We start from the raw sequence: 26,469 nt of genomic DNA, 5'->3' as shown, positions 1-26,469 counted from the left end.
CCTCAAATCGTTCGCTTTAGTTGTAGTTTAGTTTCTCGTGTGGAACACAATACACACCCACATGTCAGTCATTAGATCTCGGACACGCTATTCGCTGAGGGGCGCGGAGGGGGCGTGGCCTGTCTACCCAGAGACAGATGTGTGCGCTCCTCTGGAGTGAGAGCAGTGCAGAGATCAGTCCTCAAACAGAGCCTGATCTACTGATCTACAGCCTGCGCCTCACACAAGTCCATGTGCATGGGAAAATGCGCCTGTGCTGGGATGCTGTGAAATCTAACGCTCTCCACATGGATTCAGAATATCAGAAAGCATAAAAGAAAGAACTGGATTTATCCACTGTTGGACGTTTCAGATTGGACCATCTGTTATTCATATTCCACTGTGGAAGATGGATAGATGTCTGCATATTACTAGTCGCTGAGACTGGACTTCAGAAGGACTGCTGAACTGACCAGAGATTGATTTTGGGATCTTTTGGTTGTGGATGTAACAGGGAGCACAGTTTGGCTATTTCATCAGTCCCTCTGCAGGCTTAATCATGACCTCTCTAACAGGGAATAAAGACAGATCTGGGACCAGGAGTAGAAAACATGGGGTAAGATGTAGTATTATCATCATCATTATTATTTATTATTAGACTTTTTTTATTTTTTATTAGTATGAGCACATTCTTGGCAATAAATTATTTTCATGTGTGGAAAAGCAGCAACAACAAACTATTTGTAATGTCAAAGTCAATATACAAATTATTAACCACTTTTTACATTGATCATGTATGTAATCCAGACATTAATGTGTCAATCACTGTTTTTCATTATACTATAATTTCTTGCAGATGACCGATTCATCCCCTACGAAGTCAGCATCATTCTCTCCTGAAACCTGGTACCGAAAGGCTTATGAGGAGTCCCGGAGCGCCAGCCGCCCGGTCCCTGAAGGTGCCGGCTCCATGCCCGGGTCCTCTGGAACCCCTTCCCCCGGATCAGGAATATCATCCCCGGGCTCTTTCTCCGGTTCACCTGTTACCGTATCTCCTGGAATCAGTACCGGTTCGCCCGGTTCTTTAGGCGGATCTCCAGGGTTCGGCACTGGTTCTCCAGCCTCGGGTAGCGGGAGCTCACCTGGTTCTGAACGGGGGATCTGGTGCGAGAACTGCAACGCTCGGCTGGTGGAGCTGAAGAGGCAGGCATTAAAACTACTAATTCCCGGACCCTACTCTAGCAAGGTAGGCTGACATACAAAATCATGTAAGAATATTCCGAAATCAGTTTTGGACTTAATACATCATGCAGATACAAATGAAATCAGATCAGTCTTTCCATGCTGACGTGTGATAGTCCTAGATAACTCATTTGTTGCAGTGCGTAATTTTGGACATAGACAGTAGCCTACTCACAAATCTTGGATATGGCTAGATATGCACAGAAACCAAAACTTAAGATTTAAAGCGTGCTTCTATTAGAAAAAAAATGTGTGTCTTGCATTACAGTTAATCGATTTGTTACCTTGTCATATGTTATAAAATATATAAAGAGAAAGAAAAGCAGTAGCTTTGCATTAAACTGTGTGTAAGTGTTGCACATGAGGGGTGGAGTGAGACACTGCAGCATGTTGCAGATCCACTATATTGCAGTGCGAGTCTGAGATCATGATCAGCTTGGCCAAAGGGGTGCATTTAATTGCTGACTAACAGTCTTTTTGAATTACGAAGACTGTAAAGTGAAACAGATTGTGTAAAGAAACACGTCATACCATGATGTGGCTTTAGTGGAGAGCATGAGCGCGGAAAGAAGCGCATTTATGATTAACTATCCATAGCTTTGGACACCTGAGTTAGTACTGCAGCAATACTAGGTGTGGATTCCACAATAGTTTAAACCATAAGAACAGAGCAGCCTATACTTAAATATGCGTAATTGGATGCATGTGTGCGTAATATCAAGTTTTGCCGTGTGCTCAGGCAGCACGGTTCATTTTCAGCAACTAATACCGGGATCTGTGTATAAACAGACCAGATGTATGATTTACACCAATAAATAAATAGTGTACAGACAAACCATACTTTTTTTATGTTATTGATCAGTGGTTTTGTTTGCGTCCCATGGAAACCAAAGCAGAGTTGGTCCAATAATGATCCATTAAGAACAGGGGGCGCTGTGCTGTCACAAACAATGTTATATAGAGCTTCAGTAACAGCATATTATACCATGTTATCACTCTTGCGTTGTGCGCATTAGTATATAAATAAATAAATAATATATTTATATATACATATATGTATATATGTTTATTTACATATATATGTAAAAAGATAGATAGATAGATAGATAGATAGATGGATGCCCCATCTCAAATATTTGGTAGTGTTAAGAACTACATGATCACAGTTGCAATGCTTTCAGTTTAAGCTACAAACATATGGCATCCATTATGTTCATCATTTCGATAATTGCACCGATTATCCTTTCGAGAAAAAAAACTGTCCCTCACAAGTCCAAAACATCACATCTGCATTTACATCTCCTCATCATGCACTGTATAAGTTGATGTCACTCCTAATATAATTGCCATAATCTAAAAGTAGCATTTTGCTGTTTTTAAAGAGCACCATTGATCTGGTGTGGCCGCGGCTCGTGTTTCAGACCTGCTGTTGGTCTCCAGATTTTATGGCCAGTTCTGCCAGCAGCAAGTGACCTGGAGGTGCCCATTAAAATAAGCTGGAGGAGGAGGGGGCTGATGGGAAGGATTGGGGATCACGGGAGAGCAGGGTGGCCATGAGCACGCTCTTTAAGCCAGAGGCGATTTTTAAGGAGACATGACTGAGTGTTTGGGATTTTCTCTGTAGGATCTTCTCCAACATGCTGATTAGTGAGTGTTGAGACAAGAACTGAAGGGTAGAGCCTCATTGTGATATATGATCCTTCTGGACAACCACAATACGCTGCGTTCCATTGCATTATGGAAGTAATAATGTCAAATTTTGTGCAATAGTACAGAGGGAGGTGATAAAAATGGACTTTTCAGCAAATATAGTCTCACTTAGCCAGACCTTCAGACTAACGGCAGAAGGTCTTGACTAAATATCAGCTTTCATTTAATTTAAAGCAACCGATCACAGTTTGTTTTGTTCAGTATCATGTTTAGGGTTAGTGTAAAGTCAATGTCCCTACGATAACAGACCGGTGTGCGAATCATTCAAGAATACAGTGCAGGTTTACTGCAACACTGGTGCTGTGTACTTCACATACTTTTGAAAATCCAGCGTTTAGTTGATCCTGATAAGCGCTCATTGTCACAGTTGTAAACACGACAGCTTTCTTCTTCCATGAGGGGGTTTGGCTTTGTTTCCATGTGGACCGTTAAAGAATGCGACACACAAGTCTCCCGGAAATCTTGGAGAATTCAACCAATCAGATGACGACTTTGAAACATCTAAAGTGTTTCCCATTTTGTGTGCCATATGCATCAGACGTCTAGCCAACGGTCTGTTCCCGAGACAATTGAGGCTGAGACTAAAGCAAACAAAACTCAAAAGTTCCTACATTTTTTGAATTGGTAAAGTCAAGTGTGTAAAACATGGTAAATGATCCACTGTTGGTAATCTTATACATGCAGAATAAATGTTAGCATAACACAGCATCATCTATCATTTGCAATTTGGTTGCTAAAAGATTATTTGTTGACATTTGAACACAAAGCTTTCACGTCATCTTCCCAGCGACACACTTTTATGGTCTGAAGTGGGAATATCCCGCATCCAACTGTGAGTAGAACACAGCAGTGGTATAGCTCACAGAACTTGTGCTGGGGTTCGTCCCCTGGGGTTCGTCTTTAGATTAAACCTGCTGGACTGAAGCATGTTCACACACAACTCCCGTTTCCAACAGAGCACTGTTGCCACGGTAGCAACATGTTATGAGTGTGAGCTTCATACATATTTCACATTTAATGCTCGTTTTATGCCTCTCAGGTGAGCAAGGCATTATCATATAAAGAGGTCGCTTTTTTCACTTCGGACTAATAGGAATAGGAAAGGGTTGCTGACGTTGGCTCAATTCAGCAGCCGTTGTTACTGGTGGCTGGCTTTGTCTCGGGTGTAATGGTGTCACTAGGGCAAATATGAATACAGCTCAGTGATGAGATGAACAGAATATGCATGGCCCTGCTGGATTTGGTGTGCTCATCACAGGTTACTTCTTGTTGGACGTGAATGTGAATAATATTTTGTGGCTTTGCAGATTGTGACCTGATAGCTGCTTAGAACAATGGAGGATTGTTGACAGTCAATCCAAGTAAAAGCTGTTTATAGGTGGAGATTGCTTGGATTCTCAACAACATAGTCCGTTAATTTCTATTTTTTACACCTGAATGTCTCACAGCAGGTAATGGTTAGCCTTAAAAAACTGCTCTTTTTGTAGGTATGAAATGTTGAAAGGTTTTATTTTCACACAGAGATGTATTACAGCTTGAAGCTTTTGCAAGGCTTTGAATTCAGTGGTTTTTGCCTCTTTTGAACAAGTATTGGACTTTAGGCTTTAAAGTCTTATTCCCAGAGGAAACATGTCTCGGTAACACTTTAGTTCAGGGTCCAATTCTCACTATTAACTAGTTGCTTATTAGCATGCTTAATGATATTGACTTTTAAAGCACATATGAATGCATTATTCTGCATGACCATATTCTATATCTATAAACCCTGCACAATACCTAAACAACTAGCCTACTTTACTAACTATTAATAAGCAATAATTAGAGGTTTATTGAGGCAAAAGTCCTAGATAACAGTTAGTTAATAGTGAGAATGGGACCCTAATCTAAAGTGTGACCAATGTTTCTTATAAAATGATTCAATAAAAAATCTCAAAACACGAGACATTTATTCACATACAATGAGAGTATAGAGCTATAAAATTAATATGGTAGAATATCTGAGATTATTTGGTCTCAGAAGATATTCATGAGAAATGTTTCTGTTTATATTTTGATAGCAGAAAGCACAGCTTGAGATATTATTGAGCTTTCTTCTTAACTCGTTTTTTTTCTCAGGAGAAGCAAAAATAGTTTCTCTATCTATTCTTATTGAATGTGAGAAACACAACCCGAAATATTAAAGAGAATTCAATCGGTTACGCCTGCTGCCGAATGCCAACTTGAAGAAGTTGTGGAATATTACAGTGATTTTTGTCTGTGCGTAATTCAACACTTTCTCAGATCAGTATGATGTCGAACAGCATCAATGACCCATAAACACTAGTTTTACAGTGCCAAATGCAGCAGATGTTTAAACTGTATTTTTGCAGAGTGGGTGGTTTATTTTCTAGTGAAACCCAAAACTGTATTTCAAGAGTCCGGTCAGGTTGTTGCTGTACCCCATAATAACTGCCAGCACTTCCTCCAAAGCATGAAGGCCTGTAATCCGGCCCAGAACCAAGATAAGCTGAACCGAGCCGGATCGAAGTTCTCCATGATCAAAGCAGAACTGCTTTGAAGGAGGATATACCGGCTGGTTCTGCAGATCTGTGATTTTAAGGCAGCGGTGCTAGTTCACATTAGTCACTCGTGGCTTTATCACTGTGTGAAAATAGTTTGAAAGATTTCGACAGAATTGTGTAATGTACCTCTGGAGACTGGATGGTTTGATGTGTTGAATGTGTAGGGTTCAGTCCACAGCTGCAGTTCTGAGGATTGTGTGCTCACCAGGAAAGTATTGCAAGCATGTACACAGTTATCTTAACTGTTATCCAGTAAATCTCACTAGATACCTTTGAAGACTAATTTGCAATGCCAGGGTTAAAATGCATATTGTTTTTTTCATGGTGTCCAAATGAATGGATTTTGTGTTTGTTTAGTGGCCTTTTAAAAATTGAATTTCCATTTATTTTTCAAAGCTTTTTGCATACAGTTATTTACTATGACATTTCTGTCTAAATGCCAAGTAATGTCCTTTGTGCTCTGCTGACTGAAAGGATGATGAAAACTTAATATGAGAAGAAAAGTTCCTTAAGACTCCTAAAGATAAAATTATAACCATTATAACCATTAAATGAAATCAGAGAACTGTGAATATGTGTTAAAATATTAAAACTGCAGGGTACAAATCTCAAGTAAATAATTTATTCCAAAGGGGTTTGGATGACAAAAAAGTTTGGGAATCCATCTATGTAAGTGTTGTATCAACCTGAAGGGTTAAATCTTACCAGATACTGAATAGCTTAAACTCTATTCGCGTTCTGAGAGTTGTCATGACTGAATGTAAATAAATGGGCATGAAATATTGATTTTATTTCAATGATTTTATTGTGTATTGCATAAAGAAAGCATGATGTGAAGCCTAGTGTTTATTAACACATATGCCCAAGCTCATTTATAAACAGTTGCAGTAAACCATATGTAAACTATCTCTCATTAGCAGTGCTAGTCAGCATGAACTCCACTTTACCCTTGTTGTCTTACACCGCTGTGATCTCTCATGCGGTCACTGGTTTTACACACATGTGGAGAGGGCCATTCGTTCTGCTTTTAACCTGAGAAGAGGCCTCTGCCCCCCTACCGACTAACTCATTTTTTTTTATTGCCCAACCACATAACAACAGGACTGTTTCCTCCTCGGAGGTAGTAGATGTTGCTTGAGACCTCTTGCTTTGATGCTTTGAAGCCCTCCATCCTGGACTGACAATTACACTAGAATACTAGATGAAAATGAATATATTTGCACACAAAAGAAAATCTATACAGTAAATGTTAGGTCAGGTCAGGTTATTTTAGCTAGGCTAAAGTGTTTTGAAATTCCTCAAACCACTTAAAGGACAAGTTCGGTATTTTACACTTAAAGCCCTGTTTACAGATCGTATCTGATGAAATAGAACGGTTAAGATTAAAATTTGGACACATGCTGCTGTCCCGAGAATTTTAGGTTTATTTCACTTCCCCCCACCACCCCCACAATGGTTGTCTATATGCACTGGAAGATTCCGTCCTAAAAACACATTAAACTTTCGTTTACAAAGACGTGAAACTCACCGAGTGGTCAGGGGGTGTTCACTGATATGTTCCATCAAAAATCGCTGAAAAAGATGCATTCCAACAGGTTTTATCGTAGTTTTTGTCCAACTCCATTGACTTTAATAGGACGTGCTGTGAGACCGCAGCACCTTTACGGTATTACTCCGCCGCTTCTTCTTCTGCTTCTTCTGTGTATTCAATGAAATGCCCGTGGTTTGCTTGCAATTGGCAAAGGTGCATTATCGCCACCAACTGGGCTGGAGTGTCTATTATTCAAGCTCTCAACGGAAGAATCACGGGTGTGACGCGTTTGGCAAAATAGGTCCACAAAAGCGAAATAAACCTAAAATTCTCGGGACAGGAGCATGTGTCCAAATTTTAATCTTAACCGTTCTATTTCATCAGATACGATCTGTAAACAGGGCTTTAAGTGTAAAATACCGAACTTGTCCTTTAACAGACTCCATTAAAATGTATATATTTATTTAATATTTTAATATAAATTTAGGTTATATTTTTTATTTTATATAATACGTTATTTATATGTTCAAAATTAAGTTTGAAAATCTTCCATTGACAGCGTTACACTTACTGCTAAACTTGCATAATGAATTGTAATTGGTCTTCTTTCTTCCATCTATTTATTTAACACTATTCTTTTGTTGTCGCGTAAGCATTGTTTTTCATTCAGGAAATCTTGTTTTGTCTTTTTGCCTTGTCCATTTGTCTATGTCTAATAAAAGAAGACATGGTCTCCTCCATGGCGATAAATAGAGAAGCTTTTCTTTTAAATATTAATGCATGATCTCTATGTTGTTGACGGAAAAAGGCTTAAACCCCATATTTTAAAAGAACTTTAAAAAAAAATGCCTGGGGCACTTTACTTACTAGTGTTTTTGGCATGGCATGTAATCAGCTCAAGGAATTCAGAGAGATGATCAGATAGAGAACTTAGACGGTGGGGCTCCATCATTTGGTTGAGTTCAAGGGGAACGCACACCTTCTTGACACAAAGAGATGGGGAAAAAGAAAACAGATGGAGTCATTCATTCTAAAATGCCATGTTTTACAAGAGGTTTAAGTGCATTCCTCTGCAAAATCAACAAGGTTAAGAGGATGAGTGAGACCAGTATAGTGCAGACTGGGAGAAAAGCTGAGTTAATTATGCCGTGAATGACGAGAGAATCGTAAAGGTCAGGAGGACAGGAAGAAACAACCGAAGATGGTGTTAGATCAGCAGAGGTGAATTTTATTGGAGCTTTCTTTTGTTTTCTGACATTCCAGCTGATCTAATGGTTGTCTTGAAAAAGTAAACTGATAAAAACAATTGTTCTGATAGTAGAGTTTAAAATCTGTAAAAATTTGCCACAATAAAATGCATATTAGTTTTCATATTCACAACAGTGAATCACATTTATATAATAATTAATTTTAATATTTAAATTAATTTATCCGTCTCTCTGAGTTTTATCCCATTACTTTTATTTACCTCAAAGAATTGTGCTTTGTCATTTTAAATAGTTTATCAGAGCATCAGAATCAGAATCATCAGAGCAACCATGTTTAGAAGGTAATAAGTTCATTTAATAGTCAAAATTTGTTGGTTGCATCCGAAATCTCATATTCTCTTGTGAAGGTATTATTTGTATATAGTATGAATGTGTGTAGTATGAATGTAATCTGAACATACTACATCCGCAGTGAAATCATTAGCATGCGATGTGACCTACCGGCGTCAGTTGCGCTACTTCACTTCCATTCACAAACCCTCTCCCGTGACCTCATGAGATGGTAGTCAAAGTGTCCATCATATGCACTCTTCAGAATCTCCTTGGGAGTAGTAGGTCATTTTGCCCACTTTTTCATGAGTACTGTGAATTCGGACATACTTTTTTTGTTTGTCACATAGTTTTTTTCGTCTACTATATAAGTATGCAATTTCGGCTGCAGCAATTGTTTCTTGAAAAGATTTAAGCAATGTCCACACCATCACATAAAATAAAAGTGTTTATAGAAAAGCCATATTGTTGACCCTTAAATGATAATGTTAGGTGGCCATAACCTTGATAACCGGGAGAGTAGCAGCCATTTTGGTCTAAAATGTTACACCCCATTACATACATTACACCCATGAATTGAGGCCGATTAAAGTTCGGCTGCCTGTGCATATGGGTCAGAACACACACACACACACACACGCACACACACACACACACACACACACACACACACACACACGCACGCGCACACACACACACACACACACACACGCACGCACGCACACACACACTGTTTTATGAGTCTACGTGTGTATACAACTGCTTTTTGTATGTGAGATACATTGCCTTTGGTTCTGTAAAATCCAAAATTACACAGCAAACGATCTGATCATCCATGGTTGTTTCTAAAAAAGATTTGCAAGAGGAAGGGTTAAATGCACAATGTTTTTATTTGCCTTTGATGGTTTTTGACATGTAGACAGGCTTGTGAAAGTTGAAAGTGGTATCATGCTTTGCTGGAGGTCATACAGAAGAACAGAGTAGCTCGTTATTATGAATAAAGAACTGAATTAACCTCCAGATGAGCTCTAGCACGTGTCCAAATTATGATGTAGCACAGCGCTTTGTGGGATGTCAGGACAATGTCACCTTGCCTATTTCATCTCTGTTGCATGCACCAGTGGACCAGTACCTATAGCAACACACAGTCAGGTTCATCACACACATATTCACAGGGAAATAAGACTACCTTCATTTCAATAGACTTAGTTATTTGACAACCATGAGGTATTATTTTTCTACTTGCTAATGCTAATCAGAGACAGGTACTGTAGTATAGGCGCAATGACATCTTAATTTTAAAGAGCATTTTATTGGATAGATGAAAATTTAGGTTGATTTGTTGAGTTAAAATTTTTATATTTTGGGTCTGTTTTCCTGGGAAAAACAACAACATTATATATCTTACATACTTTTTTCCCCCCAGTGTTTTGGATTAGACTAGCATAAAGATGAACTTAATGCTAATAGACACAGACTAAAAGCCACTAAACTCCAATTTGGTTTTATTCCAATTATTTGTCAGTAATTTTTTCCATTAAGCTACAACTTGGCAGATCGCTTTTAAGACCTGTTCTTTCGCTCTCTTTTCTCTGTAAATCAAGCTTTTCCTCTTCCTTTTCTTGTTCTCTGTGTTTCCCTGTCCTATCTTTTTACCTCTCAGGTTGAAGTAATTAGTCGCAGGGTTTCTGAACAGCACTGCAGAGCACAGTAACCTTGAGCTGAGGGGAATGTGAGGGAAACGAGAAGCGAGAGCAGAGGCAGAGAACACTCAGACCTGAAGATTTGGGTCTGGGGTCTCAGAAGATGGATTACCTGCACAGCACAGAACAATTTATCAATGTCAGAGAGCGAAAGAGAGGGAGAGAGAGGGAAATGGGGATGAGGAAAGAGTGAGTGGAAGCAGAAAACTGGCTCATGGGAGGTCTGGCTCGATTCAAATCTAGATTCTTGAAAATTTACTGCACATACTCTACAGACACGAAAACGTCATTTAGTCACAGCACTACTGGGCTGCACTATTACTCAATGACAGTTTTCTATTGCATTTTATAAGTCTGCTACCATACTTTGCTGAACCTATTGCCCCAGTTTCAAACTCTGAATGTCCTAATCTGTAATTAATAATGGATTTCTGTGTGCAAGCTTGGATAAATTCAATTTAGTTTGTTAGGAACATCCAAATAGACAACTATTTCCTATGATGTAAATTGAAATTGGATTTCAGTTTCCTAAATTACCAGAAATTAAATTCTCAGTCTGTCTATATCTATCTCTCTATCTCTCTATCTCTCTATCTATCTATCTATCTATCTATCTATCTATCTATCTATCTATCTATCTATCTATCTATCTATCTATCTATCTATCTATCTATCTATCTATCTATCTATCTATCTATCTATCTATCTGTCTATTTATGTGATAACTGATGTCAGATGTTTAAAACTGTAATACAACTAAAGGCATGAGGCAAAGCTTTTTACATGAATATCTGACAAAAACATGTGTCAAACGTTTATAAATCTGTCTATAATCCTTAAAGAAACAGTTCACCAGAAAGACTTTTTTTTTCTCTCAGTCGCTTTGGTGCATTTCTCACATCACTATTTACATTTGCACAACAGTTAATGCAGTTCTCAAAACAATTAGTACAAACTGCAAAACCTAGTTGATAACCTGCAAAAGCGTGTCACTTGCTCAAAATGGAGATAGCTCATTCCTCAAAAGCAAGTATTCATGTCAATGAAAGTGTCAGTGTCATCAAGATGAAAAGTCCTGACACCATTGTTTATGAACAAGATAGTCAAATGGCTTTGTCATGTTTTCATTATGACAGTTTACTCTGTAGATGTTTTCCAATGCAAAAAAGTCAGATCTTGGTGACACTTCCTGAAAATGCTCAAGACAGCACTATATACTATTTGCACAGCCATTTGTAAAGTTACACATTACTGTATTTAGTGAGGTAACTGAGTACAAGACACTGAATATGTATGTTTCACATTTTTACTGCATATGCTCTATGCAATTCTAATTTGTTCACAGCATTGTGCCAAAGAAAAAATACACCCTTATTTACAACAAACATAAACTCCCTTTGGGTAGAGCTGTGCACAACTGGAAACAATATTGCAGTAAATATTGGAACATACAACATACATAGTACTGTAATCATTCATGCACATCTCAAGCTGAGATTCACCAGAGAGAAATTGTTCAATTTAGGAGACATTAAAAAAAAAAAAAAAAAAAACTAATTTTTTTTTTTTTTTTTTTGCTTGACAGATTTTGACAACTAGTTCAACATTTTTGTATGTAATGACTCAAGCAATGAAATGAGGACTATTAGTTTTATATGGAATGACTATTCAGCATTCACAAGTATAGTTAATTTTGACTGATATGACATAAGCAAATGATAATGTTATAAAACAGCAGAGAGTTGTATGAAAGCAATTGATGCATGTCCAAAAGCATTGGCAATTTGTTGGAAGGAATGAGAAACTGCTACTATGATGTGCACAAATGACTAAATGTTGTGGAGGTTGAACTAACTGTTGTGCAAATGTCAATAGTGATGTGAGAAATGCACCAAAGCGACTGAGAAAAACTGTATACTCACCATTTCCTAACTTACCATGTTCCAAACCTGTATCCTGTTATCTTTCCATATTTCTTTAACACATTTATTATGACATTAAATGACAATGATAATTTTGGGTGAACTACCACTTTAAATAAGAATTGGAATGCAGATTAAAGGAAAGACAAGGCGATCTGGCAGTGTAATGGTTAACTGAAACTGTGTTCTGGTTTATTTTTTGTTTCATAGCTGAGCGATCAAAGAATGACCTAATGGCAGCTTTCAGCTTCTGTCCTCTACTCCTGAAATACTCGCCTCTGTTGTGTTTCTCCACAGTATTGTTGTGTTATTTTAAGGGATAGCGCAGCCTCTGACTTCCCAAGTCAGCACTGACAGCCGTAGGCTGAGGAGAAGGGCCACATATTTGTGTGTGGGTTTGTTTTTAGGAAACAGCTCATGTGCGAGCGCTTCATATGCCAATTTGTAATTTTAAACAGAATATGAAAAAAAAGCAACGCCCACAGGCATAAAAATAGCATAAGCCTTTGATGACAACACAAAGACTCTGTGATTGAGTATGTGTTCATTTAGCAAATGTGCATGTAAATACACACTGCTGAGAGAGGCAAATTATATATATATATATATACCGTATTTTCCGGACTATAAGTCGCACTTTTTTTCATAGTTTGGCTGGTCCTGCGACTTATAGTCAGGTGCGACTTATATATCAAAATTAATTCAGACTGAGATGAACCAAGAGAAAACATTACCGTCTACAGCCGCGAGGGGGCGCTCTAGTTGGCGGAGTTGTTCAGAAGCGACACGGATGATGAAGAAAATGATGAGGAATGAGATCGCGGGAGCTTGGTGAACTTGTTTACTGGTAACTTGCTTGTTGGACTCGCTGGCTAATGTTAATTTAGCTTATTCAGCCTCCCAGATATTTGTTCTTTATGCTATTGTGTAGCTGAATAACGTGTGCAGTGCGTGTGCGGTGCGTGTTGCGGTGCATATGCTGTGCAGGAGCAGCACGCACTAAAGTGCTTTCACATAATCTGCGTTTGCAGTGCGTAACTGACCCGCGGCTGTAACCCCAAACACATTGTATTTCAAATCCAGAAGTTATCAGCAAATTTTATTTAAAAAAAAGAAAAAGTTTTTTGTCAGCATTGCGATTCTCTTTATACGTATAGGCTACTCTTTAATAGACGTATTCACGTTTAAACACAATTTAAACAAACTATTATTCAATGCATTACTTCTATATAATTATATATTAAGTTGCTCAAGCAAGTGGTAAAATATTTAACATGCACTTATATTAAAATCGCATACATTTTAAATTAAAACTTAAAATTGACAAAAACAGCAGACTCATACCCTTTCTTTTGCATAATTTAAATCTTTATACAATAAATCTTGCATGTCACAAATAACTTGTTTTTCCACCTCCACGAATGAGACGAGTGTTGTTCATTATGTCGCCTTGTTGAAGTAAATTGTAGTTTTCCTTGATTTACCAACGCTTGAAGTAAAAAGATGACTGTGAAAAATAGTAGGCTAGTATTTAATTAAATGCATTTATGATGAAATTACTACATTTTCATGTCAATCTGGTCAATCTGTATTCATTTTGACCACAAACCGTGTGCTGTCACTTTAATTCAGCGCGTGCAGCACAGCAAAAATAGACTCGGTGCGGAAACGATCGCTGCACTGCTGTATACGCACCGCACCTGGAACGGATCGACGGACTGCAACCGCGTGCATTGTGAAAGCTCTGACCTGTTAACAAGGGTACGGAAAAATATACGCACTACAAACGGAGTATGTGTGAAACGGGCGTTAATGTGTTACGTTAACATACTGGACACCTATTCAGCCTGTTGTTCTGTGTGCTACTGTGTAGTTGAATAACTTGCCTTTCCTGATTAAATGTCTGTTCTTGGTCTTGGATTTTGTGAAATAAATTTCTAAATAAATGCGACTTATAGTCCAGTGCGACTTATATATGTTTTTTTTCACTTCATGAGGCATTTTTTGACTGATGCGACTTATAGTCCGAAAAATACGGGTATATATATATAAAATATAAAATAATTAAATTATATAAATATATTTAATCTGTCCAATAATGTAATATCCAGCTTTTCACATTCCAGTCAAATCTTTTTAGGTTTTCTCTGAATATTGTGTTTCATTGTAACGTGTCGGTGTAGGCAACATGAGTAGGACTATTCAAAATTTACTTAAATAATGAACGCAGGAGATAATCGCATTACAAAAAGACAATAACCGACAGAGGACTGAATTGAACAGAGAATATATGTAGTAGCCTAACATAAACTAACAGGGACATGATCAGAAACCAAGAAAACTAAAACTAAACAGGGCAGGAAAACATGAACTAAAGGAAACAGAACAGTATAAGAGTCCAAGACTGAGACATTCATATTATGGAAGTTAATACTGTATGCATTTATAATATTGCAGAAGTCATGAAGTCTCTCCTGGTTGCTCTGTACGGGTTGGCTATTTACCAGCTGGTTTACTAAACTATATAAACTCTTCTCCAGCAGAGTATATTGCAGTTGTTTCGTCAGGGTCAGAATCCGACAGTGGATGAGGCGGTTTGTGGTAAAGAAGCATCAATTTGAGCGGTTGAGTCTCAGTGTGGGTTGTGTATTAAGCAGTGTGTTATCAATAACACTGCAGCTTGTCAGGTATAGAGTCACAGAGAGAGAAAGACACAGAGGAAAATCTCTCGGACAGTGTTATTCACGCCTGTTTACACAGGAAGGGCCATGCAGACCTTGGATCATTTGAAATACTCGTAATAAAATGCAGGGTTAATTGAAATTCACTGATCGGTGAAGGCAATGGAAAAGGAAATTAAAAAACCTACTCCGTCGAGTGATGTTTGACGTGCATCCTTTCCTCAAGCTTTAAATGTGTGGTTGGTGGAACATCAGACCATTTAAAGTCTGATAGAAATAACCCACAGAGCTCTATTGATGTAATATGTGCATGTCAGCTGTGGTTATAATATAGGAAACACGAGACTGTATGCATACTAACACTGTTGGACGTATCAGACCGCAACCCCCAGGGGTTCATTTGCAGGGTCCGTCTATCATAAATAGGCGGTTTATTCTTCAGTGAATGTGATTGTATTGAGAAATGAACAACACCTCTTCCCTACTGATCTCACAGTGGGCGTGTGTTTAGAGTCCTAATGAAACCCCACAATCTGCCCAATCAATCAGGGACGTGACAGGAAGACAAGACAAGCCCCCTCTCGCAGTCCCTTTTCTCTGTATTCCATCTCGCTCTGTCAAAGTCACTTATAAAAACCAGAAAAAAAGACATGTCCTCTAGTATTAGGTTGCTGCCCAGGTTTACCTGTTGTATTTAGCATTTACCGAAATTACTGCATCTACTGTAGTACTGCCAGTATATGTAACCATAAAGTAACCAATATGAACTTTGAGTAATGAATTACATTTAATCATTTAGCAGACGCTTTTATCCAAAGCGACTTACAAATGAAAAGAGCAATAATAGCAATTATACTAACAATAGGACAACAATATGCAAGTGCTGTGACTCTTCCAAGTTTAGTCTAACGCAGTATATGTTTACATTTCCAGCATTCGGTTACAATAGCCTCATTAGGTTACAGTGTAATGAAGCAGCATTTTTGAGGTTGGCACCATAAATAATGTGTAACATCCCCACAATTCCTTATTACTTGTTTACTGAAGGAGACTACGTGGAATTGCATGTCCAAATTCATTCTGGCTGAGGTGAGAGGGAGAAATGAGATGTGAGTTGGCTTCTGTTGTCTGTTGAATTTGTATGTTGAGCCAGAATCTTCCCTGCCTGCCCACAATACGAAGATGACCTTGGCCTGTGCCATAAAAGCACAGATGCATTTGACAATTTACCTTAAGCTTTCAAGAAAGAGTAATTAATCTCTATAGCTGATGTATCATTTCAGGACGCACATGCTTTTCATTTCTAAATGGCGGTTGTTAATCACTCCTGGTGTCTGTTTGGCGCTCTCACCCCGTCAATGAAAACACTAGAGAGAAGATGATTGACCGTTAACAGTGTCTAGTGAGAACACATTCATGACTGATCTCGTATTGACCCTTTCTACTCGGCGCAAAAGGGATTGACAGGCAAGATTATGTCCTCTCCCAAACACTCCAGTGCTGATCCTCGTGTCAGTAAGTGATATTGTCTAAATCACTCATCTCTGCCCTGACCCCCCGGCCCGCGCAAACAAACACACATCGTTACGTTATTTGTCGAGGCTTGTTTTCACCGGAGATCGCCCTGCCGCATCAATCCAGTCGGGTCACTGTCTGTAAATGTATGTCCTCACTGGGAAGTCCAGCACTCAGCTGAGATTCATTAATCTATTACTGCAAATTGTGTTAGGAAAGACGAGTCTGTCTCCTATCAATCAGGCCGAGTTAACTCAAACAACTAGAGGAGGGTTTGTTGTTGATAAGACATCTTGTTTGTGTTCCCTCTGATTCAGTTAAGATTATCTGTGTGTGTGGCTTAATTGATGCTATTTTTCAGCATGGACAACCTCCTTCATTCCTGCCAATGAAGAAAAGATCTTATAGTGATCCGAAAGCACTTTGGAAAGCCCAAGAAAGGAGACAAGTCTATAAACTGTGGATGAACTGAAGACCGCTATTCTCGGTTTATTCAATTATCTTTAAATTGACTTCAGACAAATTTACTGCCCTGACACCAAACGTGACCCCACCGAGACTCAGTGGGACACACAGTTCAACCACAGAGGAATTTAGCCTCAAAAACGTGAAGATCTGTTGTTTATTTGGAGTCTGGTAGAACGATAGGCCTATGTCTTGAAATTAAGAGCTTTAATCAGTGTTCTCTCTATTGCTTGTATCAATGGAAGCCCGCATTATCTTTACTTAAGTTAAAATAGTTGGGGCGTCATATATTGACGCTTTTGACATTTCGTCTACATCGAACGCACATGGCACCCTTTAGCGTCAATATGAGACGCAGATAGAAATGGGCCAGAAGGCGCCTCCTATCGGTCTAACCCTATCCCTACACTACACCTAAACCTACCCATAACCGAACAAAGCTCTGTGCGTCTAATATTGACGCTAAAGGGTGCCATGTGCGTTCGATGTAGACGAAATGTCAAAAGCGTCAGTATTATGACGCCCAAGGATGAGAATGCGTTGGCATTTTCTTAGCTGTGCCAACTTTTGGAAATTACGTTGATATTTCCTTATCCCAAGAAAGATTCTTGCTGGACTACAACGATTGGCTGCCAAACATAACTTTCATTCAAATTCAACCATTTATTATTCTTGTTTGTCTTCTTGCCCACATGGTTTTTGTCAGGTGGTGACATTTGTAGTTTGAATGATTGTAGGGCCAGTTTAAAAGAGATTACCTCTCTGCATGGCTGTTTTAACATGACTGCGAAGCACCTGCGCACAGCACAAAGCCATGTAGTATTTTCTGTTCATTATTTCATCATTACTTTTACCTGTTCCTAATGTCTTTTCTGTAAAAATGTCTCATTTGTAAGTCGCGTTGGATAAAAGCATCTGCAAATGAATAAATGTAAATGTGATAGCAAAATATGAATTAATAAGAAAATGAATATTCAATTTTTGTCCTTAAATATCAGTGTGGTTATGGCCTCGATAATATTAAATTTGGATATAATAGGGTGGATACTATACAAATTTGGTTTGTTTTTCAACATATTTATTCATATATTTATTGCCTCAAAATAGCAACACGCCAACAATGCGCCAGAACACACCTCGTTTTCAGACCAGCACGCCCATGGGCGCACAAATGGGCGCAAATGCACTTGCTATTTAAACAACGTGGTGCAGGACTGCGTCGGACTGAAACTAGCAAAAAACATTTGCGTTGCGTTTGGCGCTGCACTGCGCCGGGTGTAAGATAGGGCCCATTGTCTGTTTTTAGGACTGTAAGAATTAATATTGAGATTGTTCAAATGGAGATTGCAAGTAATTATCAAATTGTTTGATTTTACTCATCCCTAATGCGTTTGATGCTATCAGTGTTGATTAATATGCATTTTTCAGTGTAAGCACATTGAACACACCTATTACTGAAGCGAAACTGATCTGTGATTGTATTACTGGAGCCCCACTAGGCTATAGAGTGTATTCCATAGTGTGCACTGATCTCGTATACGGCACTGGTGCACCCTCAATGTGCAGCCAGCTGGAACTTATTACAGGACGATAAAAGCAGAACTCTATGACTAGCTCCATTTCCTGTGTCAGATCCCTGGGCTGTTGCAAGCTCTAATTTCCTATTCATCCCTCCTCTGAGGGGTGCAGGGCCAAAAAGAGCTGCTGGCCAAGCGTGGATTTATGGCAGTTTTCTGGCAATGAGATGCAGGTAGATAGCATTTGGTGGAAAGGAGACCTAGGCGATTGTGATCTCATTTTTTCCCATTCTCCATCTATCTCTCGTTCCTTATCTGGATTTGTAAAGCAAGCAAACAAACATCAGGGGTGTCGACATGGATTTGGTTTGAAACGCATTTCTTTCTTTTTTTGATGAGTCCCAAATCGGTGTCTCGTACGAGAGTGGAAAATTTACCTGATGACGAGAAACATCTGCAGCCTGTCCCATCTCATTATAGGATCGTTGGGGTTTTTACTCTTGTGTAGCGTATAAATGACACGCAATTTCTCTCTGCAGGACGCACGTCTCACCCATCACTAGTATGGATCGACATGTCAAGACTTCAAATGAGGCATGTGCTGTGTCCTCATGCATACATTAGCATTATCTCAACACCAACCATTTTTCATTGACGGCGTGTGATTGAAAAGGTTTGCTGCAGCAGAAACCATATAAGAAACAGAGGTTGGTTGCACTAGTAAATTACAGCCAAGCCTAGTTGCAACGTAAAGATATAAAATATTATACAAATATATTTTTGTGTTGGACCAATAAAGTTAGTTGAAACATGACTCTATCTATTAACTAAATATTTACAGAAGCCTCCGACCAGGAGTAATGGCAGAAAATTGATTGAATTGCATCAATAGCCCTTTTGCCCTACAAACTTCTGTTCTTAAGACTATATGATGATGTTGACATTTATAATCATTTACATTTTAAGAGAGAGAGAACATTATGTGAATAAATGACTTGTTAGCGGCTCTTCAACACGAACCGGATCTAAACAGCACACATCCATGTTCATGGCAATAGTCATCATTTTTTATCATAAGTCATTTCTTATATTTTTCTATCAGTTTTTAATTTATTGCTATTAGTTTCAAATATAGTTTCTGAATTTAATTTATAAAATACTTTTACGGCATTTTATGATTAAGTATCGTATTTCAGTGGAAACGTATTTTTTTCTCCATAAGATACGTAAGGCAAAATAAGTAAGAATCAACCTTAACAGGATCAACTGAAACTTCTGCTCACAAATTTGGGTAGAGTTAAAACTATGAAACTAGCTAGTAGTTACTAAACCTCTAGTGTGAACTTTATGTTCCAATTTAAGTAAGAACTTACAAACGGCTGGTGCAACCCAACTTTTTGCAGAATAAGGGTTACCATCTAGATTTTAGCTGCACCCAGCACAGTAATGAGAGGAAGAGACATCACTGCTGAATAATGAGCTCAGAGGCTCATATGGATTTAGGATACGGGAAGTGGCTGAAGTGGACCTAAATCGCTCAGATAGAATGACCAGGCATTAGTGAGCCAGCTAAATAAAGTCTGTAAGTTTCTTTCTTTTTGATTGTGCTCTTTCCCATGTGGGCTTAGGCGTAGATTTGTGGAAATGACTCTCAATAGCATGTATGAGCTCTTTGAGGACCTCCATGTCAGCAGCTAGATCCAGATAGGTTTGGATCAACAGTAAAAGTGAGGTGATTTTCTCTAAACCACAATCCTCTTTGCTAAGGCAGCTGGGTTTGTGAAGTATAACCAGAGGTAAAACCACACTTAAGTTTTGTGTTCAGTGTAAAACGGTTCAAAAACCTTCTTGTTAAAGCTGCTGTGAGCAGTGTTAGCCATCTTTCTAACTTCCACATGCACTCTTTCATTTCAACCACATGCAGTCTCTCCAAAACATGCTGAATGATTGGCAGGCTGAGACACACCATTGTAATTATATTGTTTAGATATGTTGGTTTATATTGCTTAGAGGTTTGCCATTAAAGTTTAATATAGTTCTTGATTTGTTTATTTAAATAAAAATGCTTGTTTAATGTAGTTATTTTACATTAAAGGGGTGGTATAATGCCCTTTTCACAAGATGTAAAATAAGTATTTGATGTCCCCAGAGTGTGTATGTGAAGTTTTAGCTCAAAATACCCCACAGATATTTTTATACAGCATGTTAAAATTGTCCATTTTTGAGGGGGAGCAAAAACGCACCGTTTTGTGTCTGTTCCTTAAAATGCAAATGAGCTGCTGCTCCCGGCACAGAGGGCGGAGTTTCAAGAGCTTGCACTCACACAGACATGCACTGAAAATTTCCAAAACCTTTAGCCTTTTATGTTCAAACCGGATTCAGACAATGATGGAGAGACTCAAGAAGAGGTGACAATAATGTTGAATGCAACAGGACGTTTCTGAATGGTTAGCTGATGAATTTATGTAGCTTATGTGTAGTTATCTTCTAGTCATTGATTAGCATATTCTGTCTTGATAATCTAAATCGTGTTCTGGGGGCGGGGTTTATGTAAATTTTAGGGTTGGTGATGTCACTAACCCGGGAGGAATGTCGTGTAGTCCCTACCAGCCGTTTGTTAGTCCATAAAAAGCTATTTCTTTAAAAGCAAATATCTCCCTTTGCTTCAAACTTTGAGCATTGTAACTTTGCAGATGTTGTTTATGCTCAAACAGCAACATTACACACTAACTAAAGTTAAAAAAGTGAAATCATAATCAACCAGCCCTTTAATTTCACTAATTATTTCGCATGACAATGTGCTGCTACTTTGCACAGTTCTTCAGTTCAGACAGTGAAGCAAGAAAGTTAATGTGTTAATTTGTGAGAGAAAAGTAATTACACTCTTTATATGATGGAATTTAATTATCATTGAAGCATGAAAAATGAAATATCATACAAACATTAACGAAAAGACCATCAGATGACGGCAGTAAAACATCTTTGTTGCGTAAGTGTGGAGAAAGTTTGTTAAAACATAAATTGTGAATTATTGACCATAAGTTATTATTTTTCTTTTTAATATTTTTTTTTTTACAGGTTACAGGTATAGGTTTTCTGAGGCTGTTTAATTGTTTACTTAGATTTCAATTTAGGATTGATATTTTCGGTATTGATCCAACCTTAATACATAGTCATTGTTATTATCATTAAGAGGACCTATTATGCTTGTTTTACTTTTTCAACTTTTTAAGTGTGTAATGTTGCTGTTTGAGAAAAGACAATAACTGAAGAAACGGAAGGGCTTAAATACACAGGATGATGAACATAATACAACAGGTGAGGTGTGCTCTAATAAATTAAGCAATGCCAATCAAGTAAACAGGAACTAAACACACTGGAACTGAACACAGTCAAAATAAAATATCAAAATAAAAGTCCATGGACAAAGATATACAGAGAATTTGTGACAGTATTCATAAAAGAATCCTGAAAATGTATCAGTTTCCACAAAATTTTTAAGCAGCACAACTGGTTTTAACATTGATAATGATAAAAATAATAATAATTAAAAAAAAAATCTTAAGCAGCAAATCAGTCTTAGAAAGGTTTCTGAAGGATCATGTGACACTGAAGACAGTAATGGTGCTGAAAAGTCAGCTTTACATCACACATACTCGGTTATTTTAAGTTATTTTTAGTTTTACTGTGTTTTTTATCATAAATTCAGCCTTGGTGAACATAAGAGACATATTTCAAAAATAATAGACCCCAAATATTTAAACAGCATATGGTTGCGTACCCTGCAGGAGGTGATGTTAAATGTGACTACATGAATCTGAGTCATACAGCTGATGGAAAGACTGAACAGACGTGGAAACATTTCAGTTGTTCAGTGGTAACATTTCATCCGCAATAAGTTAGTAACAAATGATTACCATAAAAAAAAAAAACATGGCACAAAACTCAACTCTTAATGAAGAAAGTTCAGCTTTCAAAAACACGAGCCATTTAAGAAAGTTGAAACTAAAAAATGTTCCTTTCTGTTTTTGTGTTTGCATCTGGGCTTGCATCCATTTCTAGCTAATGTCTTGGAAAAGCAAGTTTAATCAAGAACCATGTTGAATTTATGACTCTCTTGGCTGAATCAACTTGAACGGGTGTTGTTGCATCAGTAATTAGCCTCAAATAATGCCTATATTTATTTCTTAAAGAAATAGCTTGCCTGTTATTTCTTATATTAGCACATTTCAGACAACTCAGAGGTGAGGAGCATGTAAATTTACCAGTGGATTTAATATTTTAGAATATGTTAGGATGGATTAACATCGCAGCACATGCAGATTAAGGGTTCAAGAAGGAAACAAGCATGCAGGAGTTTTTTGTTATGAGATTATGAAAAATGTGTTTTTGCAATTTCAAACCCTATCGTATCCCCCAGAACACTTGGAATAAATGGCATGGGATCAATAGTTTTGTGTCTTTTTAAAAAGACTAGATGATCGTTTTTTCACTGCCATTATATGAATGAGTGTGAGTGCAAAATATTTTTTTTTTTATCTCCTTTTGTGGCCCATAAAAGAAAGAAGGGCATACAGCATTAGAACAACACAAGGGTGAGTCAATTATGGCTTAATTTTAGGGTGAACTATCCCTTTAAAAGAGTCATTTTAGTGAATGAATTCATCATATAGTTCATGTAAATGAACAATTCACTGATTATTTAAGTAATTAATACTGTTTTCCAGTATTTATTGTAAATTTATGTGCAATTTAATACCGTCATTAATTTAGATCTTTATTATTTTTGTTTCTGAAGAAAACTAATCATAATTTGACTATATAAATGTTTTATTTATAGATATATAGAGATACTGTCCCTTTAAATGGCTACTTTCTGTTGACATACAGTATGTAGTGTAATTACTATTGAAGAGCAGCTTGAGTTTAACTTCCAATTGGTGTTGAGCAGGTTTTGGGTCAGGATGTTCATGTTAAAATGGATCAGGTTTGTTTGGATTGGGTTTTCAAGCTGTGTGCAGTTTCAAACCTTCGCTTGTCCATTCAGTTTGACAGTTATTGACAGCACATATGCCTTCATGCCTACACTACTTGCTGTCTGAAGCTCAAATATGCATATGGGACTACTGTATAAGCGTCCTGTGTGCTCTTATCAATAGCTGTCTGTCTGTCCCTCCTGATTCGCGACCTGGTCCCTGCAGAGAGCTCTTAGTTTGTTGATGTAGGATAATTGTCAAGGCAAAGAGGTGAATTAGGGATGTCAAACTAAACAGCGTCTTTGTGAGGTTTATGGATATGTTGTGTACACTCACAAGAGCTTCTCAGAGGAAGGTGGAAATGTAATGAATGACCAGTGAAACCTCCATATGAATGAAGCCACTCACAAAACGAACACCACATTAGCCAAAAGCAACATCAGGTAATATGCTGGTACTTCAAAAACTGACTTTGTCCTTACATCGCTCTCCAGGTTTTTACATGTTTAGTTTACAGGATCTTGATGAAGGAAATACATCTGCAGAGTTTAGAGGCTTTTATAAGATTAAGACATATGACCTAGCAATGAGAGCAAGTTTTTGCTTTTAGTTTCTAGTGGCATAAACATTGAGTTTCTTCTGCAAACACTCACTAGAGGAAAGCTGGCCAAACAGTTGTTGTTGTCAGGAGTGTGTGATCATACTGGTCAATTTCTAAACTGATTTTATCAGCACAAACTAATATGATACATGGACATTTAGTTTTTTTTTTTTAAATACGAATATATTATTTATAAAAAAATAACGTATTTTCAGTTTTAATTGTAATTTTAGTTATAGTTTTGTTAAGTTAATTTATTATTATTTTCAGTTTAAGTTTTTCATCTAATTCTTATATTTAATTTTATTTATTTATTTTAAATTTTAGCTTTATTTCAGTTTACAAAAAGAACAATTTTGGTTACACTTTATTTCGATTGTCTACTTTGGACATTCTATTAACTATAAAAGTAACTTTGCAACTACACGTCAACTAACTGAGCAACTGTGAGCAAGTAAGACATGCTGCTCCTGTACAATAGCGTACATGAATTACCAGTAGCAGATCTATACAGGTGGAGCTGGGGAAGGCGGAGGGTTTCTGAAAGCTCACTGTAACTGCTACAGCAAATGCTGACCGAGTATTTGAAGGTTGAGCAGTGAGTTCATTGGCTACTGATACAGCAGGAACCAATCAGCTGTGGCCTATAGAGAATGATGCGATTGCAAGCAGATTGAGTTTAGGACCTATCAGCCTGCGCCATCTAGAGTTTCAAGACAGAACTTTGTATTTAACAACACTAGCATCATGACCAATATAGTTCAATCTGGAAATGTACTTATTGCTATCCAAAACATCTTATTGCTAGCTGCTATCCATTCATATAGGGGTACGCCAAACAAAAAAAGTCATTTTATAATCTTATTTCTATATGTGTATGTATGTTTTTGCAGTTACACTTTATTTTAAGGTGTCATTGTTACAGTGTAATTATATATTTAAGTACTGAGTAATATTAAGCAACTACATGTACTTACTATAGGGTTAGGGTAGAAGTAGGATTTGGTTGAGGGTTAGTTGCATGTAATTATGCATAATTTACTGTTAAAACTGTGGTTAGTGCATGTAACATATGTAACAAGGACACTGTAAAATAAAGTGTTACCGTTTTCTATATGTGCATGTATGTGACTATCTCTTCTGTAAAGCACTTTGTAAACACGGTTTAAAATTTGCTATATAAATTACGCTTTACTTACTGAAGTGATTTAAAATGAAGAGAAATGTCTTTATTCAAAGCATTTCTCGCTATCACATCTAACTTTCCCCCGAGTGCAAACATGATGAGGGTTAAATAGGTCACAGAATTTTAATTTGTTTTAGGCATCACCACTGAAGCTCTCCTGGGCTGGTTCATTAAAGGGTTAGTACACCCAAAAATGACATTTCTGTCATCATTTATTAACCCTAATTTTTTCCAAAACCTGTATGACTTTTTTTTCATCTGTAAAAAAAAAAAAAAAAAAAAAAAACTCTCACTGTTTACATTTTTTGCCCATATAATGACAATGAATTTGAGATCAGTTTTAAAATACCAGCATAACTGTGAAAGAGCCTTTTGTCTGAATGAAATGTTGGTATTGGCGTGCTCATATAGCGGGTAAGCAGCATATTATTAGTCAGATGATGTCTTGTAATTGTTGATTGAAAACCAGTGAGCGAACCAGACCATGTTCCATAACAATGACTTTGCAGCGCTGAAATGTTTCCTGGATCCATTTGAATATCTATTGCGTTTTGTACAATGTCTGAGATGTGTGAAGCACAAAATGTATTTTTATATCAATTTGAGGACTATATGTGTTGTTAGCCAGTGTATGAGCTCATTCTGTACCAACCCTGGTGAAAAAAAAAAAAATATATATATATATGCTAAGTATCCCTGCAGCCAGACTAATTATCAGTATACTTCAAGTGTGTTAATGATTAGTTAACTTGAAGTGTGCTATTTTGAAACAACTCATTTTGTACTAAGTATTTTTTAGTTGTAATTAAATTGTAGTAAAGCATAACTTTAAGTGTATTTAGTGTACGTTTGTTAACTAAATTGGACCAACTTCAAGAATACTTGAAGAATGCCTGTGTAGGGACTAATTACAAGCTTAATTAGTGATATTAAAGTGTACTTTATTTGTGTTACAAGTACATTACAAATTCATTACGAGTGTCTTCGAAAGATACAAGCAATGTATCATAAATGTATTTTGGGCATTTTCACCTTTTATTAGGATAGGACAGTAGCTAGACAGGAAGTGAGGTGGGAGAGAGAGAGAAGGGATCAGGAAAGGTCCACGAGCTGGGACTCGAACTCAGGTCTCCTGATGCACATATTGGCACACTTGCCCACAAAGCTATCGTGGTTTGATATATTATAGAAAAAAGTATAGTATGATTAATGCCGGCTTATTCCAAATACTACAAATTGCATACTTTGTCTTCAATAACAAATGTACATTATTAGACAAATAAAACTATCTATAGTTTTTACTACAAATACTACAAATTGCATACTTTGTCTTCAATAACAA

General features: G+C 37.4%; 1 protein-coding gene across 3 annotated transcripts in view; it reads left to right on the top strand.

The window, feature by feature from the left end:
* Window positions 1-174: 174 nt before the first annotated feature.
* Window positions 175-26,469, top strand: part of kif26ba (kinesin family member 26Ba) — a 96,463-nt gene continuing 70,168 nt past the window's right edge. For all 3 annotated transcript variants that reach the window (XR_014199066.1, XM_082142269.1, XM_082142268.1), the window contains exons 1-2: window positions 175-595; window positions 836-1,225. Coding sequence is in view for 2 of the 3 variants with exons in the window: in XM_082142269.1 (XP_081998395.1) it covers window positions 539-595; window positions 836-1,225 (447 nt within the window). In the remaining variant the exon portion in view is untranslated. The remainder of the gene's footprint in view (window positions 596-835; window positions 1,226-26,469) is intronic.

This window comes from Leuciscus leuciscus, assembly GCF_965113295.1.
Source record: "Leuciscus leuciscus genome assembly, chromosome: 17".
In the NCBI taxonomy this organism is placed as follows: domain Eukaryota; kingdom Metazoa; phylum Chordata; class Actinopteri; order Cypriniformes; family Leuciscidae; genus Leuciscus; species Leuciscus leuciscus.
This window is presented reverse-complemented; position numbering and strand designations above follow the sequence as displayed.